General features: G+C 45.5%; 1 protein-coding gene across 1 annotated transcript in view; it reads right to left on the bottom strand.

The window, feature by feature from the left end:
* Nucleotides 1–22,054, bottom strand: part of C4PH8orf74 (chromosome 4p C8orf74 homolog) — a 334,059-nt gene that overhangs the window by 258,140 nt on the left and 53,865 nt on the right. Inside the window, exon 2 of the mRNA XM_069604999.1 lies at nt 5,396–5,588. Coding sequence (XP_069461100.1) covers nt 5,396–5,588 — 193 coding nt within the window. The remainder of the gene's footprint in view (nt 1–5,395; nt 5,589–22,054) is intronic.

The following is a 22,054-nucleotide window of genomic DNA, read 5'->3' as shown; positions in this document are numbered from 1 at the left end:
GACACAATCCATTCAAAAGGTTTTCATCCCACCCTTTTTTCTTCGCTAACACAGAGAATTTAAAGAACCTTACAACTTTGTGTCTGTCTCTCACGTCTGACCCCTTATGCCAGGTAGTTGTGTAGCAATGCTCTGACTGCTGCCGGTCGGGTTGAATAAAGTGGGAACACTGATTATTTCTAATATCTGCTCATCACTATAGCTTAAAGTTGCATTCTCTACCATATTTTTTTTATAGGGAATGCGTAATTAAGGAAAAGGGGAGAAAGAATTAATTGGAAATGATTTGGAAAGAACGAAGTGTAGTGAACAAATAATCTGTGGGAAAGAAGAGGCAGGCCATGTAGAATTATAAATATGAATTGAACACAATCCCTCACATGACATTCCTATTTTGTCCAGCATTCTAGTGGTCCCAAATAAATCTAGGTTGATCTTGAAGTTGAATGAGTTTGGTCTGTTGATTATCATCTGGTCTATTGTTTCCCATAATTAACTTGATTGCCTTTCTGCAAACAACTCAACAATCATGGGCGTAGGACATGGGGGCGAAAGGGGGGGCAAATCCCCCAACAATTTTAAGTGGGGGGGATATAATGGCCTTTATCTCCCCCAAAATTGTGTCTTTGCTGCAGGCCTGCATCATGTAAAAATACGTCTGCAGGCAGCCTGCACTGTCTGCAGGCTGCAGCTGTCAGCATGCGTGCAAAACAGCAAAAGTACAAGTTATGACTAAGTGCTTCTGCTGCTCACTCATGTGTGCCCCGCGCCTGCGTATTTGGAACTCGGTTTATCAGACAACCTGATGTCCTTTTAAATGTTATTTTTGAGGATTGCATTTTCTTTTTAGACATGGTGTGTTTTTTTTCTTCCCGGGCGTAGTGTTATTTTGTTATTTTGCTATTTTTGATATATTTGTGTTCAAATATATTTTAGGGCCAGGTTAACTTAACTGCATATGAATGTGGAATGATGTTATAACTCTTTTTACAGCACTTTTCTGTGGTTGAATTAAATGTAATGGTGAATAACTTTAATATAAATGAAGTTCACATGTTGCAGAAAGCCATGCATGTGCCAATCAGAGTATGTTACACCGGAAAGAAACCCTGGATGCTCCTTTAATTAGTTACATATATGCACTTCAGTGTACCACTGCTACACTGGCAACAATGGGGCAAATGGTGGGTGGTCGCTGAATGACATTCAACAATCCTATGACACCATCAAATTACACCAGTTTTAAACATTGCACCAGCAGATTGTAATTAAAATCACTGTTAGTGTGCTACTTAACACAATGAACTCCCTGATTCATGGAATTATTTGCCTGTAAAATGGGGATATGCGTGCATTTCTGCCCGCAAATCACTGTTTGACGAATGGGGATTTGCGGGCAGAATGGCACGCAAATCCCTGTTTTACTTGCTGTGGTATGGTATTGTTTATTTATAAAGCACCTATACACAGGCAAGTGTTTCAAAGCGCTCAAGGAGGGTGGGAACATGGGGAAAAAACAACAGTCGCTCAGAGCCCTTGAAAATCCGAGACGATAATAGTCTGCACAGGCAGAGTAAGTGCGTAAAATACATTTAACATTTTGAGATACTGCAAATAGGTCTGACTGCGATTCTGCAGATTATACGAGTGCAAGGGGTGGGGACAAGGGAGAACAGAGAGACGATCTTCAGGCACAGAGAGTACGGATCGTCCACTTGATACAGGAGCGTGTGCAACAGCAAAAGTACAAGTTATAACTAAGTACTTCTTCTGCTCACTTATGCGTGCCCTGCACCTGCGCAGTTGGAACGTGCCCAGGCCAGGGAACAAACTGCACGTGCCCCTGCGCAGTGCACTGCTGCACAGCATGAGCCTCAGCCTTTGTTTTTCCAGAACAAAGGCGAAGCCAGGCAGCAACACGTGCTCATGCTTATCGAGGGAGAGAGACAGAGTGAGACTCTGATGGCGACTCGAGTCGACCTACTCAGCTACTACGTCTATCTACGTACCTAAGGCAAGTGATTGACTTAAAGTGATGTGTAATTCTGGTTTCTGTAATCAGGTAACTTGTAAACCGTTAACGAGTTTACGGTAAATGCGGGGAGGCTATCTGGACTGTGGCTCGTTCTGTCTTGTGAATGCGGGGCTCTGGCAGCAGTATTTCTGTTGTTTTCGGCCAACGTGGCAGATGTTCTTTCGTGCTTCGTTGCGCGCACAGTGTCCGGCGTGCTGTTGGAGTAGGGTTCAGGTAAAACCTACCCACCTTTAGACCCGGACTCTCTCCCAGGTAAGCCTGGGAGGCGGCTGACTCTGCCCCGCTGCCCATGGTGGGTGTTACTGACCCCTCCTCAGCCCTCCCGTTCCATCCTTCCAGAGGCAGACACATGCTCGTTGGGAACTCTCAAGTCCTCACTCTCCTGACAGGGACCAGCTCTAATGTGTAAGGTCCGCCATCTGGGCCAGACCGCATGTTTATTTGCTTAAGGCTGCATCTGATTGCAATTGAGGGCAGTCCTCTCTCAGTCCTAAGAATCATTAATGGTTGGGTTTATTTGCTCTGGGCACCCACCCCATCCCTCTGGCCCAACTTGGTCCTGACGGTTTAGCCACCGAACCTTGAAGTTTGGGACATCTATTCTCAGACTGTGGGGAGTATCTAACTGTACATCTTAACGGCAGCTCTCAACAATCCAGGTGTTTGCAGGAGCAAGGTCCCGGTCATGACAAAAACCTATTTGGAGTTTGCTTAACAGCAAATTTTTAAAGCTCAGGTAATAAACTGTATGTCTGACAGGGGTGCCGTCAGCCTGCCGCAGCTTTCACGCCAACCCCAGGTGACCATGACCTGTGCTCGCTTCTGTAAGAAGCTCCTGTTAGTACAGAACCCAGCCCAAGAAACAGCACCTGGAGTGGGCAGAAGACTGCCATGAGACGCTCCTGCATTAAATGACACACTTGGCGTTTTAAGGGCATCTAGGTTCTGGAACTAACAAACTCATCTAGCCAACGTGCACACGAACGGTTCACTAGTACTAGTTCCATCAAAATATATATATATATATATATATATATATATATATATATATATATATACACCTACAGACCAGCTAAAGTGAGTCTGCAGCCTGGGGGTGGGGGTGGCTGCACACTGCGCTGCTTGTGTGGTGTTGTGTATGCAACGCAAGGGTACCAAGTTTAACATTTGTGTTGGGGGGTGGTCTTATGGTAGTAAGCCCAAGGGAATGGTAGCGGAAGGCCGGGCTCCAATCTCACTTCGGGCCCAACGATTAGTACATTTACATCTCTTTCTTTGGTGCGTGCAGCGTGCGATTAAAACTTTACAGTTATCTTTTGGTGGTAGCATCAATGCACCTATTCTTTTTAATCAGAGAATGGCTAGTTGTTGGAGTCAAGGGAGTTGGGCTTAGTTTTCTCACACAAGGAAGTTCATGTTGTGCAGGTGAATGTGGGAGGCAGTCCTTATGCCCCACTCCCTGCTAAGAGTGGGGCTTTCTCTGTTGTGTGTTCCTGTATCTAGCGGTTAAGCCCATGAGTTCATATTGTTAGCGATTTTACCTGGGAAGTGGTAAAATCTTTACGTGAACTGAGCCTTCTGAAGTGAGACGCCAAATTCAAGGATTTTATACTCTGATCTGCTTTTCTTTTTCTTAATTTTCTTGTGTTTTCTTTTCTTCTTTTCACTTGTTTTATACAGTGATGATATATGTAATTTAATACATACTGCTATTTTCACTTTGTGAAAAGTCGAGTTCTTTGACTAAAACACAATAAATAAATTAAATAAAGCAATGCCCCCAAGGTGTCCCCCGCCCCCCCAGATTTTATGGGTCTCCTACGCCCCTGTGAACAATTTAGCAATGATTTGAAAAGATCTCCAACTATAAATCCCCGGGGTTAAGGTTATCAGAGTCTTTCTTGTACCGTTCGCCCATTCTTTGGAATTCTCTTCATAGAGGTATTATTCACTAGTACCATGAAAATTGGACAGTCCCCAAAACCAATGTCAGGAATCCATCAAACAAAGTTCCAAAACAAAAAAAAAAGAGTTTCTCTCTCCTCAGCAAACCTATGCAAACCCAAATCTGAATACTCATGACTCCTAATAGTCATGAGGATACCTCTCTTTGGGCACACACAGTCTTGATGCCAATTGTTCCTTCTCTCCTCCTCAGAATTGGTGCTCTTCAACTGGGATATGACAACATCATGCAGTTGTACATATCACAGGAGGTGTTGGTTCTCTTCTAGCAAGTACAGAGACCAGTGGCATTTCTCTCTTATTCCACAGTGGAGCCAACCAGGTTTACTACTTTCAGTTTATATAGGCAGGCTCATGAGGTTTATACCACCTATCTGTCTCAGGGTTCGGGAATCCAGTCCCTTCCACGCCTGTTTAGAACTGCTCTTCTCCAGCTCCTCCTTCACATCCTGCAATGTGCTTACGCCTTCTCAGACCATGGGCTAAACCCCCTTAGTTTGGGGTCTCAACACCCCATGCCTTGGAGCAGATATGTCCTTTCAAGCCATAGTGCTCTTGCTAGCTACCACTTTGACAGCCTTCTTTATTTTTGCATTATGTTCTAATTGACCAGGTCAAACCAACTCCTAATGTTTCTTAACCTCTTCCTCCTGATATCCAACCTCTTGCTGAAGTTCCTTTACCTCCTCCACTTGTTATTCCACGCCAACCTTCTCACGGTGTTCCTTAAAAACCTCCTCCTGCCACTTAACTACATGATACTTCTCTTCTTGCTCTTCTAGCATCCTGCCCACCAAGCCCCTCCAGCAATGTCCTCTTTGTCCTGCCAAATCTCTCAAAATCCTAATGCCACCCCCACCTTCAAAAACTACTTTAGTTTGGGTAATGTTTGTATGTCCTGTGTTTCCACCCCCCTCTTGGCAATTATGTCTGGGTATTTGCACTTTAGCATCCGGAGGGGAGACGCATTGCCTCCAAAACTAGCAGTGAAGGTAACCAATGTAGCAGTAATGTTATCCTGCCATCTGGTTATGCCCAGGATAACTCTAGCCTGGTTTTCTTTGTGGAAGGTGTGCCTATTGCTGTACGCGGCTGTAAGACTGCTTGATGCTCACAGGATCAGTGTTTATGAGAGCATGGCACTGTCCCGTGCCCGATGACAGAGGTAAAGTGAGGGTGACCGGAGGATCTGTCTCATACCTCCATGAGTCCATCATCCAGTAACTCGGGAGGCACTTGGCCCACTTGGTTGCACCACTAGATATCCCCAGAGTAAGACAACACACTTTGTCATACTACATATTTTAATTTGCTGTGTATCTGAAGGAATACGTATTTGAGATATGGTTGGCAACTGTGAATGACAATGGCTGTAAATTTGAAATGTTGCAGTACCTTTTACTTCATGGAATAATTCTTCAGATAACTTTCCAACTAGTGCCACTGTGGACCATGGAAATCCTTTCCTTGTTGCAAAGACAATGCTTTTGTAAATAACATCCAGGAGAATGCTCTGCCTTAAATCTGTGGATTCATCAAAATGTTTCCATTTCAGCAGTGTTTTCAGATATTGGCGACCTTCTTCCATCTGTTGAGATGAGCAAGAAAATGTTTTTAAAAAAAGCAGAAAATATCTTCAGGTGATAGATATATGGTTTTTACTGAATTCATCACAAGCGAAAACATTTCTGAATGATGTTGTCTGTGTTTTTTGCTGTTTCTTTTTCAGATTTATTTTTAGAGAAACATGTCCCTTTCTTTTTTAATGGCAAGGGTGCCATACTCTGTGGCCACTTACCTACAGACCATCACAGTATGTCCCCCTTTCTTGCTCCATTCACCCACCAAACACATTTTCGTTTTATTGCCGTGAAGCAATTTTTGTCTTTATGCAGTTTTTACCACCCTTTCAATTTAGGCACCAGAAATTCTAATTTGGGCTTATGGTGCTAAAATCGGGCACATTTGCACATGGATAGCATAAACATAGGAGCAATATTATTGCATCTACATGTTTGCTGCCAATGTATTTGTTGTAAATGGCATCTCTGAATATATGACACATATGATGCCAGATTTAAGGGATATTATATATTTTAGATGCAATTGGACTGACACATGAAACGGAATGGAAGAAGTCAAGAGCTGTCAAGAACAGAGGTTGTGGGTTCAACAGCATCCTTCAAAGGGGAAATGAAAGGAAATGGTAAATCTGCTGAAAGTGATCAGAGAGCACTCTGGCCACTGACTGAGAATTGTCTCTAGAAGAAGATCCCTCTCGGGATCATCATGAGACTCCTGAAATATCAAGCCAAGGACACTATCCTTAGACTTCTGTGAAGGCTGCACAGAAAAACTTCACTTCCTGAAGCTCAAACAGTAACTCCATGATGTTTCTGGCAACGGCGAGAGAGACCCACAATGGCAATACTTATTTCTTCTCCATACTGCACATGGCACATTACTTCCTGAATGGCCTGCTTCATGGCCTGGACCAGGCATTGCCCCAGGACTTATCTGTGGACAGAACAATACATACAGGTATATCCTCTATTACCCAACAGGAACTAGGGAAATTGAAATGCCACAACAATTTGTTCCCTTAATGATCCAACTTTCAATCTTTCTACATATGTCATATATTTGAGGAAAATTACCATTATTAATTCGAACATCAGCTCTAGGCTCATTGCTAAATTAGGTTTTTATTATGGTTTCAATTTTTTGTTTTTTTAACTAAACAGGAACAAATTGAAAGTCAATTATAAAAGAAACCAATCCGTAAGGACAGCAAATACTAAGACAACACACGGTTTATCTGGCCGTGAGGAAGTTCACCACAGACTCCTGACACACAGGATTGTGATGATTTCCCATGCTCCGATATTTTAGTTTTTCCTTTGCCACCCTGGTGGTGCCCAGGATTCAGTTTAAAGTTTCATATGGCTTATTGCATTGCATTTTCTTTATTTTGTTTGGCCTTTTTAGGTGTTGTAATCATTGCACCCAATTTGCAGGTTGTTCTGAGGAGGGAATCATAGTTTCCCCCAGTGTATACAACTGTTTCACGTCCTAGGATTTTTGATGCTGTTACTTGGGCATTGGGTGTAGGAGGATAACTTGTATACTTAAATGGGGCAATACCCTCCCCTTTGGACTGTGCCTCGTATCGTCCTATTTTGCTGAACAGCTGGATAACAAAATGCTGGTCAACCACTATCGTGAACAGGCCAATCCCTACCATACATTTCCTTGTTATATTGCATCGGTCCAGGTTCGTCCAGGTAAGGCTCACCTCATGCAACCTGGGAAGGCTTTTTGCTCTCCCTCATCAAGTGGACGGGAAGCTCTCGGCTACCATGGTATTGCTTAATGCTGAAAAGGCATTAAAAAGTGCAAAAGACGAGTATGCTCGTCCTTTTTGCATAGCCTTGCATAGTAGCCTGGCACTTAAGGCGTTAAATCCAACTGAATGTCCTCTTCTTTTTTCAGTGCTGCAAAGAAGGGGTCTGGATACATTTTCTGTTTCCATCATTGCAGTTCTTTACGCTAATCCCTGGGATGGAATGCTCTTCATCAGAAGGAAATTAGCGGATGGGGAGGTTAACCGGAATGGGCTTTGCGTTCTTCCACAGGTTATTCACATTTGTGACTGAGAGGCGCGACTCTGAGGTGTGTGCAAAAGTAAGAACGTATTCCTCCATGAAGGAGGAACACTATACTTACAAACACCATATTCTGATGAGGAAAGAATGTGGTGCAGGGACAGGAAAGCTTTGGCATGTGCCTGATGTATGGCTTGACAACAGCCCTTGCAGCCATCAGGAATGCAGGGCAGCTACATGGAGGGGATTCTCCTCCCAGCAGCAATGGCAAGACAAAAAAGGAGTAAAAATAAGGTAGCTTTGAAGTGCTGTTAAACTCGACTGCACACTTTTTCCCTTCATAAACAATGCATTTTTTGGACTGCAGCACCACGTTTCTAGTTTAATGAAAGTTTAAGAAAACCTTCTTAAACTGGAAAAGTGGCATTCTATTAAGAAATGCTCGCAATGTCACTGGAGTACGTTTCCCCCACAACGTGTGATTTTAGCAGCTTTTGCTGCCTGAAAGCACATCACCCCTCCTCACTCCCTTTCCCCCAATATTTCCACCCACCTCAGAATGTTGGTGCTGGAAACTGGAGGGGAGTATGTCGTATTTCCCCACACTTTTTATCACAAGCTCAGAATCAGGCCCTGAGCCTTTGGCGGCAAGATTGAGAGAGGGCCTTGGGGCTAGAGGCCTGCAGTTGTGCTTTTACAAAGTATTGATTTCTCCCTATATGAAAGATATCCTTTTTGTTAGGTCTCCCTTTCACAAACTGAATCCTATTGTTGTAGAACAATTGGTTTTCGGGGGAACATTCGGGGATGGAAGTGAACTCAAATGAATCAAACATATATATCATCACTAATGCCGCAGTGGAAGTTGGTGAGGTCCCAGGACCTAGATGGAGAGGAGAACAGGTGAAATACTTGGGTGTGGTGGTATGTCGAAGTGTCAAGCAAATTATGCGCTCCAATTGTGATGCGACAGTCAACACATTGGAAGGTGTAACTGAGAGCCGGATTTAGCTTTAGATGTGAATTAATTGGGAGGATCTCTTGCATTGAAATGAATGTAATGCTCATGTTTGCTTTAAGAAAATACCTGTGCTTCTGTCCAAGGGATTCTTTGTAAAGTTGTGAACCTTACTAACCTAATATGGGCACAAAATTAAGCCCAGATTGGCTGATGAACATTACCACTACCGTACATTAGGGTTGGCCTGAACCTGGATTGTTCAGACCCATTATACATCATATCACTTCACTTTGTGCCCTGAGCATCAGCTCCGGCACTTCTTCAATCAGTGGCCCCTGCAGACTCCCAGGCATGTCACGAAGGTGTGGCCTTAGTGCAAGGTACACGTCAAGCTAGGAGGAGACAAGCAAAAGAAGCAGACTGGTTGGTTTCCTTTCTGCTCTCCTTCCTATCCCCTGGGTAACTGGCATCCCAAACACATTGGAGTAAGGGATTCTGCAGTCTTCGTCCAGTATGGTGGTGAGCTGTTAGGGAGATCTGATCCAAGAAAGGGTATTCATATCCTGTCACTCCTTTATGGCAAAGGCGGTATAACTTTGTTGGACAGCTTTATATTTCTAGCTAAAGTTGGCTTTGGGTCCCCCTACCTGTTTGATTTCCCCTACCAACCCAGATCTTTGCCGCCTCTTACTCTGATTATAAGTCAACAGAAGGACAGGCTCATAACCATGTTATATACAGCGACCTCACAAATGGCAGGCATTGAAATTGCTCCAGTGCTCAATGGGACAAATATTTAGGCACCCAAATTGAGGAGGAACAATAGTTATACAATTCGAGAGACTAAGGCCCTGGTTACTGGCACCTTTTTCGGACCGGCAGACTACAAGTCTGCCAGTAGGGGCTGTGAACTACAGGCAGACCTGACCTGCAGGTAGTTCTGGCCCCTACCGGCAGATTTTTCATTGAAGAACTGCGCCATTACTAACAATGCTTGTGCTTCAGGGTTCCCATTCCCATGGGGTCCTATGCAACTCCACAGAAATTGGAACTTACTGTTCCTCCGCTGCCCGTAATATCGTAATATCCCAGTATAACCAGGATATCAGATGAAAGAAACGGTAAGGCGAGTCTGCCAGTAACCCGCCGATAGCATCAGCAGGTTACCATCAGTCTAATATTCAGGGCCTAAGAGTATTCCTTGTAATTAGATTCAGATTCATACAAAAGTAAGTACCTCAATTAGTTTTATCAGACCCCTACTATAAAGACACAGATATTTTACACTTGACTTGTGTATGCCTCACCCCCTCGTACATGGTTTTTGGGTTGAGGTAATTAATGTGTTAGGCAAAATAACTTGAGATCGTCTAAGGTACCCCAGGGTAGAAAAGAAGAGCTACAGAAGCCTGGTAGGTGTTAGGGAGAATTCTCAGAAATGTGCTAATTCCCTCCACCTGAGAGACCCCCAGAACCTTTGCTGGATTTTGATGACTTGATTTTTTTAACCTTGAGAGAGTGAGACTCTTGTCCCACTCTCTCATGTATTTTAATGTGCTTTTTGAACACTGTGTTTCTTTTGGTTATGGAGTCTGACAAACTCCATAGGCATCATCTTTTACATGGTGTCCCACAGCACCTTCAGTGCAGTGACACAGGGACGTCTTCCAGATTACCCAAAGGTTTAAATACCTTCTCTGGGATATACTACTGTTTCCAAGAGCACTAAAGTGAAATTGACTTTACTTACATTTATAACTTTCTAGACCCAGCAAACACTATCTTACAATAAGGTGCTGGAGGGGCTACTTAGTATTCCCTTTGTCTAGCTTCTCATGTAACATTTTTATGCTACCCTTTCCGCAATGAATGGCTGGTGGCAGTGGTTTACTTTTAACTACCGTAGTGTGCATTTACTGCGGGCTGCGTTCGCAGCTCCAGTAAAGCACGCAAGGGTGCCATTTTTATCAAAATGGCCCTGGTCTTTTTTCTCCATTCCTTTATGCAAAGGTCTTCTTGAGATTTACTCTGCGCACCAAACCATGTTTGGTCCCTTTGTTCGCTTTGCCTTTGGCGGGATTCACGAGTGAAGCCTGTTTCTGGCTCCAGGGTGTCTGGGGTGGGCAGTAAGTGAGGGAGGTGCCAGAAACTCCCTGTGCTTAGTCTCCTAGGAGACCCGAATGCACTCTATAGTGATTGGCTGGCTGATTGTCCGGCAAGGACAGCCACCCTGCTGGGTGACTGACAGCTAGGCTGGAATGAATGGGAGAGAACAGAATAAAAGGCGAGGTTTTTGGCTTGGAAGGCAGAGTTGCCCACTGGACGAAGGAACCGAAGAACTTGAAGAGGACACCTGCTGCAACTCCTGGACTGGTGGTTTACTGGGTGAAGCCCTGCTGCTGTGCTGAAACTCCAAATTCGTATCGACAGAGAAGCCGCTGCAAGGACGACTTCTGCCCTTGAGTTGGTGGGACCAATCAACTCCAAAGTAAGCCACCTGGAAATTCTCTCGGAGCGGGTTGACTTTCCACAGAGCTGCTGCTGGAAACCAAAACGCCAGGGAGAGGAACACCAGATTGTGTGCGTTGCTTTTAAGCTGGTCAAGAGCTCCAGGAAGATCCTCCGGACTCCCAGGAAGCAGGACTGACTGAGCCTGAGCCCCCTCAACAGAGTGTGGGACCCCAGAAGCAAGGAAAGCCCATCTCGACAGTCAGGAACCACAGTGTTGGTATTTGAGGTAGACGCAAAGAGCTGAAACACTGAACAGCCAATTGTTCGAAGATTGTCGGTTGAGAGCGGTGACCGTCCCATTGCAGTGCAGGAGTCCTCAGAACTCATCCCTCTTGTCTCCACGACTGAGGCCCAGGAACAGTGAGATCTGCAGAGCTGCTCAGGAACAGAGGTCATCTGCTGCACTTTTTCTTCAATACAAAGGTACTGTAAAAGTCTGAGAGAACTTGCCTCTTGCTGTAGAGTTGCTTGCATCTTCTACTACTCACAAGTGTAACAGCTTGTGGCCCTACATTGGTTCTTCTTTTTCTTCAAAGACTTCTAAAACATTGTGCAAAGACTTTTCTTACTCACCTGCTAAGAAGTGCTTCAGCTCATATAGACTTTTGCCCATTGACTTTGGCTTAGCCTGTTCCACTGAATGACTCGTATTGGGGGATCTGAAAGTATTTTCCTGCTTAAGAATATTTGTGGTCTCTTGTATGTTCTAATAACCTTTTCCTTTGACTTACTCCTAAATGATTCTAAATACAACAGTGATATATTAATGTCCCCAGCACCCTAGCTATTGAAGTCACCTGAGGGTGTAGGCTGTTGCTGTGGGCCATCCCAAAAGGGTATTAACTGATTTACAGATATTAAGAGTGTGTATTTTGTGAAGTATATTTGAGTTTTACTGTTATATTGCTCCCTTCTGAAGAAGGCCTACTCTAACTGACTGATAAATTAATAATTATTTATTCAAAAAACCTTGTTTATAAGAGTTTATTTGACTACTTGTCACTGTGAATTTCTGTTTAACTCCCCTACAGCTCACATTGACTCCTCTTGAGAGAAGCCTGGCTGCTCAACACGCTACCAACCTGTGTAGTACAGACTTATACCAAAGGTTGGGTTCCTATTGCCAGGAGATCAGGGTTGTTGTAGTGCACCCAAAGGGTACTGCATACAATTGTGCCTAACAGTAGGTTTACTATTAATGTTGGCCGATGCCATGTGGTGGCTGCTTGGTGCAAGGGTCCACTTTCAAATGTACAGGCATGGCTCAAATATACTGCCTACTGTTGTGATGATGGAATTACTTAGTGGGAACTAATTGTAATCAAGGGGATTTGACGAACTACAGATGTCAACTGTCAGATGCCAGCTACTTAACGGATACATTAATCTTCCAATTGCAAGGATGACACAATATACAGTATTGGAACCTTCATTTTGAGCAGTGTGCTCTCCCCTCTTCTGATAAAAGGCATCCTGGCCCCATTGGACCGTCCTGGTGCTTTCTTATATTGATACTGTTGGGACAAACTCTGAGGTATGCCAGAGGGCCACTAGGAGTTTGCGGACTATCGGAAGGCCCAACACTGTCACACTCACCTGTGTCTCTGTAGGAGAGATGGACGAGCCTCCCTTGACCCCGAGTCTTCACTTCCGGAGGAATACCTGTCAAATACAAGGTGTACACTCAGACCTGAATTCACCCGATTCCCCTGTGCACTTCCCTTCTCTTTACTGTGTGCTGCGATGTCCCCCTAGGCGCTTTCCTTGATCTTTAGTATGGTGTGCACTCCATCCTGCCTTTTACAGGGGCGCGATTTACTCATGTGACTGGTGCCAATGTCTGTAGGCTGAGTTCAGATGCCAAACGTTGTTTTATGCCTTCACAGCGAGGCCGAGAGTTCAATGCGCCAGTTTCTTCACTGGTTAGAAAGTTCTTCCCACAAGTGAACGTTGCACAGAGAATGTTGTGTGTCCAAAATTGTCTGTATTGTCTTTGTTTGCTGGTATCTTTGTGGGTGAGTAGCGCTGCGTGTAGAAGCTAGTTGCTGGTAGGTTTGCGCAGCGCCTTCAATTTGAGCGCGCCTGGTAATGTCTCTCTCTTTCCCTTGCAGGAGAAATTGTGGTATTAGCGCCTCGAGTCCGGGATCATAGCTACTGGAGACTTGATGGTTAGGTAAGTTTGCACGGAGGCTTTTGGTAGGTATGCACCGCGTAGAGAGAGAGAGCGCGCAGTGAAATAAGTGTCTGCGTTATTGGAGCAAGCTCAATGAACAATGTCTCTTCTTTCTTACAGGGGGTTGTGTGCTCGAGTAACTAACCTGGATTCCAGCGGCGCAGGAAGATTCGGTGAGTATGCACAGCATTACTGATGTGCACGTGTTAACGCTGTTCTTCTTTGTTCTTATTGTGCTGGTGTAGAAGTCCCCTCTTGACTGGAGATAGTTGCGGTGTGGAGTAAGAACCAGGTAAGCTAAAGCTGAATGATCCGGAGCAGGTAAGCAGAAGCAGGATGATCCGGAGCAGGTAAGCAGAAACAGGATGATCCGGATGATCCGGAGCAGGTAAGCAGATGCTGGCTGATCCAGAGCACAGCAAGTGTTTTGCTGATACAGCTCACAGTAAGCAACATGAAGCACTGGAAGAATCTTGGGTGTGGCTTATATAGCCAGCCACACCCAAACACTAGAGAGCTCATGAGTTATCCTGCACTTCCTGTTTGGCAACAGGAAGTGGTAACCAGGAAGTTACTACAAACACTAGGAAGGAATGGAGGGATTTGTTATGGGTTCTTTGTGTGCCTATGCCAGGCCTGCCAAGCCTCCATCCAGCTTGCCCCAACTACCTGCCTGATACCCATGACAGTCTTCCCCCTCAAGACACCTCCCAATGGTGTGTATGAGGGCTTTGGTTTCTCAGGATGGTCCCGATGGAATGTCTGCACCAATCGGGGGGCATGCACGTGCGTGCTGTGTTCCCATGATCTTTCCTGGGGTCCGTACCCCTTGCAGTCAATCAAATAATACAGGGTCTTTCATACTTGTTTGGAATCTAATATGATCTTTATTTCATATTCTAGTGCTTCTTCACCCACTTGTATGGGTGCGGGAGGTGTGGAAGTTCTGGTTCCTGGGTGTGCTGGTTTTAATAGTGACACGTGAAATACGGGATGTATGCGCATATGTTGAGGTAACGCCAGTCTCATGGCTGTTGGATTAATTACTTTTTCTATTGTATGTATCTAGGCTGAAATTTCTTGGGACCCTTTCAAGCAATCTGTCTAGTTTCCAGCCACACCGAGTCTCCCACTTGATAATCTGGGGTTTTTCGTTGGTGGCGATCAGCGTTTCTTTTCTGTGTTTCTTTGGCTTGCTGTAGGTTCCTGCTGGCTTCTCTGGCTGCTTTCATGATGCTGGCATGTAGATTCTTTACTGCAGGCATTTCAATCTTTTCTGGCGGATCGTAGACCGACGTTCTGGGGTTTTGACCATATATAGTAAAGAAGGGTGTTGTTTGGGTTGATGAATGTGTTGAGTTGTAGTAGGCATACTCTGCCATCCATAGAATTTCTGTCCAGCTTTGGCTTGTTTGGTGTAATAGACAGCACAAATACTGTTCCATGGTCTGGTTCGTGCGCTCGGTTTGGCGCTCCGTTTGAGGGTGGTGACTAGAAGACAGACGGACTTCTACTTTTGTCAGGGCACAACATTTTTTCCAAAAACGAGATACAAATTGGCTGCCTCTGTCAGAAACGATTATGGGAGGGAATCCATGTAACTTGACGATTCGGTCTAGAAAAACCTGCGCCAGGGTCTGAGCTGAGGGAATACCCTTTAGAGCTATGAAATGGGCCATTCTGGAGAAGAGGTCCACTACTACGAGGATGGTATTATAACCTGAGTTAGGGGGTATATCAGTGACGAAGTCCATTGATACTGTGTGTCAGGGCGCTGGCGGAATGGTGTTTGGCTGAAGGAGGCCGGCTGGTTTTTGCCTGGATGTTTTGTATTGTGCACACACCTCACAGGTGCTTATGTAGGTGGCAATATCTTCTCGCCAAGTTGGCCACCAATAAGATTTGCTTACTTTCTTCATGGTTTTGGCTATACCCGGATGATCTTCTAACAGCGAGTCGTGGTAGTCTGATATGATTGCTTGTTGCAAATCCTTAATTGGCACGTAGAGGCGTTTTTGGTAGTATGGTAATTTGTCTTGGATGGTTAACTGATCTCCCTTCGTGTCCCATGCCAGTAGGTCTTCTTCAGATATATTTTCTTTTATGGATTCCTGAGGAGTATTTAATGGAGATGGGCTGATGCAGAGACTGAGAATTTTATGGCTGGGTATGATCTCCACCGGGTTAGGGGCATTGTAGACTTCCTCTCCTGTGCCAATGCGGGATAACGCATCGGCTTTCCCGTTCTTAACTCCGGGGGGGGGTAGGTGATTACAAAGTCGTATTCCATTAAGGATAGGGCCCAAGGGAGCTGCCTAGTAAACTGAGCTTTTGCTGAGAGTAAGTATTGCAAGTTCCGATGATCTGTTATTATTGTGATGGTGTGTTTTGCTCCTAGTAAGTAATGTCGCCATTCACACAGTGCGCTTTTGATTGCTAGGAGTTCTTTCTCAGAAACTGCATAGTTTAATGCTGCTGGAGAAAAATTCCTTGACCAAAAGGCAATGGGGTGAAGGAATCCGGTTTCAGGATTTTGTTGAGACAATACGGCCCCCATTGCAATGCTTGAAGCATCCGTTTCCACGATGTACGGTAAATCAGGCTGTGGGTGTTGCAGAATTGGGGCTGAGGTGAATTTTTCCTTGAGAGCTTGGAAAGCTTCTTCCGCCGCTGGTGTCCATTCGAACTTGCGGTGTTTGCACAGCAAGGACGTTATTGGATGTACAATATGTGAGAATCCTGGTATGAAGCGTCGATAAAAGTTTGCAAACCCTAGGAAACTCTGTACTCCCTTTACAGACGTGGGTGAGGACCAAGTGAGGATTGCCTCCACTTTTCTATTGTCCATCTTGATCCCCTGCGGTGTCAGTACATATCTCAGAAACTCCACCTCGGTGACGTGGAAGGAGAATTTTTCTAGCTTTGCGTACAGTTGGTTTTCACGCAGTTTGCGGAGTACAGCTCGCAAGTGGGTTACGTGCTCTTGGGGAATGGTGGAGTAGATCTGAATGTCATCGATGTAGACGACTGCGCAGACATCGAGGAGTTCCCGTAACACATCATTCATAAAATGCTGGAGCGCAGCCATGGCATTGCAAAGCCCAAAGAGCATGACCTGGTATTCGTACAAGCCATAGCGGGTACGGAACGCAGTCTTCCACTCGTCCCCTTTCTTCATGCGTAAGTGGTGATATGCGCCGCGTAAGTCTAGCTTGGTGAAAATCTTCGCTTGTCTCACCTGGTCTATGAGTACTGGTATCAGAGGTAACGGGTACTTATTTTTTATGGTGACTTGATTTAGGGCCCAGTAATCAATACACGTTCTTAAGTCCCCCTCTTTCTTTGGTACAACGAAGAGTGGGGAGGCGGCTGGTGACTTAGATGGGGTAATGAAGCCATTGGCCAGTGTCATGATGCCTACCCCCAGGCATCCGGACCAAGCCCATCAGCCCCGGGAGCAGGCATCTAGACATTTAGTAAAACCTCAGCAGCCCTGGCTAGGGGCTATCTGGGTTCAGTCTTGGCGCCTTAGGCACCAGGCTCATAGTAGGAATCAGTCCTGGTGCCTAAGGATGCTTGCATCTACACTAAATTAGATCTCTGAGGGGCATATCATCTGGTACGTGTAAAGAAAGGCGACGAATGGAAGACTGCTTTTCGCACTAAGTACAGATTATTCGAATACCAGGTGATGCCCTTCGGGTTGTGCAATGCACCAGCAGCCTTCCAGTATTTAATGAACGATGTCCTTCGTGAACTCATTGACGTCTGTGTTGTTATATACATAGACGATATTCTAGTGTACTCCTCTTCAGAATCAGACCATGTGAAGCACGTTCATGCAGTCCTTGAGAAACTATGCCAGCACAAGTTATATGCAAAATTGGAAAAATGCATTTTTCATGCTACGGAAGTTGAATTCCTTGGATTTATCCTGACTCCAAAAGGAGTCCGAATGGACTCTCGAAAGGTGGACGCAATCCTCAAGTGGCCATCACCCAGTTCAGTTAAAGGGGTACAAAGCATGCTCGGATTTGCTAATTTCTACCGCAGATTCATTCCGGATTTCTCACATGTTGTACACCCTATCACAGCACTTTTGCGAAAAAACAAACGCTTCTTGTGGACCGAAGAAGCTGAAAAGGCCTTCCAAGAGCTGAAAGCGAAATTCACGTCTGCACCTGTCTTAAAGCATCCACGCCCCGAACTTCCATACATAGTTGAAACTGGTGCATCCAGTTTAGCCATGGGAGCTGTCCTGTCCCAGAAGGATCCTGAAACCGGTCAACTTCACCCAGTAGCATTTTGGTCCAGAAAGTTCTCGGCACCTGAGTTAAACTCTGCGGTTACCGATAAAGAATTATTAGCCATCAAATCCGCCTTCAAGGCTTGGCGGCATTATCTTCTCGGTCCCAGGCATACCATTACGGTAATCACTGATCACCGGAACTTGTAGTATTTAAAAACAGCCAAGGCCCAATCGTCGCGTCAACTTCGATGGGCATTGTTCTTTGCCGAGTTCGATTTCGTGATCACTTATCGACCAGGTTGTAAAAATGGCAAGGCAGATGCCTTATCCCGAATAGGGATGGGAGAAGCATATGCGAACCCGGAACGGGTGCCTATAATTTCAGAACAAAGAATTATAGGCATAACCACTCTACAGACACTAGAGGATATTCAAGTAAAGATCCAACACCTCTTCGATCCAACAGCCCTGCAGGACTGGGTGAAGAAAGGCCCGGACTACTCAGTCATGAATGACCTACCTTATTATCAAGGGCGACTATTTCTACCACACAAGGAACTATAAGAACTAGTCATCTCCAATTATCATGACACCCTGATGGAAGGACACCCAGGTATCGCAAAAACTGAAGCTAAATTAAGAGACAATTCTGGTGGCCCACCTGGCGAAAAGACGTAAAGTCATTTGTAATGTCTTGTGGCATTTGCGCCCAAAACAAAAGTCAGAAGAAAAAACCAGCTGGCCTCTTACAACCTTTGGATATTCCACCTACACCATGGCACACCTTATCTTTAGACTTTATTACAGATCTACCTCCATGTAATGGATTTAACACCATTCTAGTTCTTGTGAATCTTTTTTCCAAGATGGCCCACTTTATTCCTCTAAAGGGATTACCTTCTGCTTCAATTCTGGCCAAGCAGTTCCTCGAAAACATTGTTCGAATACACGGATTTCCTTCTGTATTGGTCTCTGACCGAGGTAGTCAATTCATTTCACATGTTTGGAAGAAATGTTTTCAACTGGCGCAAATCGACGTGAGGTTATCAACCAGTCACCATCCCCAGACAGATGGTCAGACGGAGAGGACCAACCAGACCCTTGAACAGTACCTGCGTTGCATGCTACACCAGGCCGAAAGTAATTGGAAAGATATTTTATGGATTTCCGAGTATGCATACAATAACTCTGTACATTCAGGAACCGGACAAAGCCCCTTTTATACCATATATGGACAACACCCTCAAACCTCAGAACTAGATTCTCCTCAGCATTTAGAAATGCCTGCAGTTAGTCATTTGCATTCTACTATTACACAAGCCTTTAAAGAGGCAACAGAACATTTGAAACAAGCAAAAGAGAAATATAAGAAAAATGCTGATCAACATAGAAGTGAAACTCCACAATACCAGATTGGGGATCAAGTTTGGCTGGCTACAAAACACCTACCTCTAAAGGGAACTCAGACTTTTAACCCTAGATATTTGGGACGTTACACTATTGAGGCCATTATCAACCTGGTAGCCGTCAAATTGGATTTAACCTCTAATATGCGCATTCATCCTGTCTTTCATGTTTCACTTTTAAAACCAGTTCAACCAGGAACAAGGTTAACCAAACCACCCGACCCCACCTTGATAGATGGAGAACCTCAATTCGAGGTAAAAAATATCCTGGACTCCAAAATGGTTAAATCAAAACCTTTTTATTTAATCGATTGGAAGGGCTACGGACCACAAGAATGGGAACCTAGTGACCACGTCCATGCACCTCGGTTGGTGAAAAGATTCCATCGGAACTTCCCAGACAAACCAGGGCCCACGGGAAGAGCAACTTTAGGAGGGGCCTTGGGGGGTGTTCTGTCATGATGCCTACCCCCAGGCATCCGGACCAAGCCCATCAGCCCCGGGAGCAGGCATCTAGACATTTAGTAAAACCGCAGCAGCCCCGGCTAGGGGCTATCTGGGTTCAGTCCTGGCGCCTTATGCGCCAGGCTCATAGTAGGAATCAGTCCTGGCACCTAAGGCGCCAGGCTCATAGTCATTACTTACCTCCGGCAGACCATGCTGCAAATGACTCCAATCCAACATGAAGCCTGAAAGGGACTATTTTTCTACAGGGACTATTTTTTACTCGGGTGTGGTTCTAGGGACTTTTTACCTGGGACTACTTTTGAGGCTATTTAAACCACACCCGACCAGCAACACACGCTTCGCGTTATTCTGCATCCAGCAGCGTAACACTCACAATGCCTGCAGCCTGCATCCAGTCTTCTGCCATGCCCGCCTCGAATCCGGAGCTCCTAAAACAAAGAGGAAAGAAAGGGACAAGGTTAGAAAACGAACTTATTTCTATTCCACACCTGATTCTGGATCCATCTTGTCTCCAGACCTGTAAAGAAATCATTTCTGCACGCGCCGCACCTCAAGCTGCAGCGCTGCGCCATACTCACCAGTCTTCACAGCATCCTTCAGGTCGGCACTGCCTCCATCATTTCTTCGCCGAACTTCGGCACCTAGGAGACAAAAGAAAACCACAAGGTGAGCCGAGGGAACCAACAAATATAATTCTTACCACCATAGACTTACCTGATTTACCATCGGAGGCATCCTTTTGTGACTCTCCATATTTTCACGTGCCGCATCTGTAAAGAGAGACAAAACAACATGTTTTCCTCGTACAACATTTACCGGACAGCGCCGGGTAATACAGACTCTTACCTGAGCGCCACCAGCTACCACAAGAGCATCTTTTCACGAGCCAGCTGCAAGACAAGAAAGGAAGGGGGGAACAAGAGTGAACATCGGACATATTGAACTCTATGAACTTAATACTTACTGGTCCTCACCAGGAACCTCAGAGTCAATACTCTCCGGAACTCTCCCGAGCCTTCAAACCAGTGAAGTAACTGGAATCGACACGCCCCTGCAAATCCATGCAGGATGGAGAGCTCATCTTTGAAGAATATAAGGTGAGATTTCTGTGAGGGCATTTCAGAGGTGATTAGTTGGGGAGGACTGTGGGGGTGCCATCACTTGAATCCACAAGTGGCTAAATCCATCTCTCCACTTGCAGGAGAATATTTCTACGGGTTAAGCAGACAAGATTAGGAGGGCAGATCCAGTCAGTCATCGCTGCACTACGCATCACGTGGGTGGAGACCGCAGCTGTCCGGGTCTGACCGACGCCCCTGTGGGAGCCAGGTGAGCGTAACAGCCAGGTATTGATCCAAGTAGGTCCGTAGATGAGTGTGTTCTTCCTCTGTTAATTCATAAATGCGGCTGAACGGTACTTGTGCCCCTGGTTGCAGGTCGATCTGGCAGTCGTAAACTCGATGTGGTGGTAGAGTATTAGCTTGCTCCTTCGCAAACACATCCTGGAACTCCTGGTATTCCTCTGGTAAAGTGCCCACCAAGCCTAAACCTGCTATCTTTTCCTGTGAAGCTAACAATGTGCTTTCTTTGATCCCTTTCATATCGTAACAAGAGGCGCATTCCGTGGAAAAGAGTAAGGTGCGAGCTCACCAATCTATCTTTGGGTTGTGCGTTTCTAGCCACGGTATCCCAAGAATCAGCTGGAATTGGGGTGCAGCGATAAGGTCGAATCTCATACTTTCTCTGTGGCCATCTTGGCAGATTAAGGTGATGGTGGAAGTACACTGTGTTACTGGTCCCGAAAGGAGTTGTGTGCCATCCACAGCTGTCAGGCTTTCTGCGGTGTCCTTACGGTGGAATGCTAATCCCAAGGTCTTTGCAGTGTTTATGTCCAGGTAATTCCCAATAGCCCCACTGTCTATGAAAGCCTTGAGGGCATGCATTCGGGTGGGCTGTGAAGGGTCTACCAAAACCACAGGAATACTGAAATGTGAGATCTGAGTGCTCCGTTCCTCGCTCGATAGACCGACCTCTACATTTTCCGCTACCGCACCTGTGTCTTCCCCTATGTTATCTAGTACCCCCATTGTTTTCCGTGGGGGTTTAATCGTGTAGTTCCGGAGGAAGTGACCAGATTGGCCACAATATAAGCAAAGTTTTTCCTGACGCCTCCGTTGTCTCTCCGCCTTGGTGAGTGGTCCCCTGAGAACACCCAATTGCATGGGCTCTGAGTGTATTTCTGAGGCCTGTCGATGGGACGCTTCCTTTGGTCGGACATACACTGGTCTATGCTCTGATCTGGTTCAGTCGGCCTTGCAATCCTGTAACCGGTGGTCTAGTTGCATAGTTAGGTCGATGTATTCACAGCAATCTTCGGGAGGATTAACTACTTGTGCCAAGACAGCTTTTAATTCTCCTCTCAGTCCTCGATAAAATAACGTTATTCGTTTCTCCTCCTGCCAACCTGATTCGGCTATTAAGCGATTGAATGTGGCGACATATAAGATTAGATCCTGACCAACCTGTCGCAGAGAGAGTAGCTCATCATCCAGGGCCTGACCTCGGGTCCGATGGGCAAATAGTTGTTCCAGTTCACGCTGAAAACCTGGGTAATTTCTCAGTAAAAGGTCGTCCCTAAGCACTAACGGGACAGACCAGTCCGCCGCGTGCCCTCCTAAATA

Source organism: Ambystoma mexicanum, chromosome 4p (assembly GCF_040938575.1).
Source record: "Ambystoma mexicanum isolate Mex_15411 chromosome 4p, UKY_AmexF1_1, whole genome shotgun sequence".
Lineage (NCBI taxonomy): Eukaryota > Metazoa > Chordata > Amphibia > Caudata > Ambystomatidae > Ambystoma > Ambystoma mexicanum.
The sequence above is the reverse complement of the archived record's forward strand: the minus strand, read 5'-3'. Positions and strand labels throughout refer to the sequence as shown.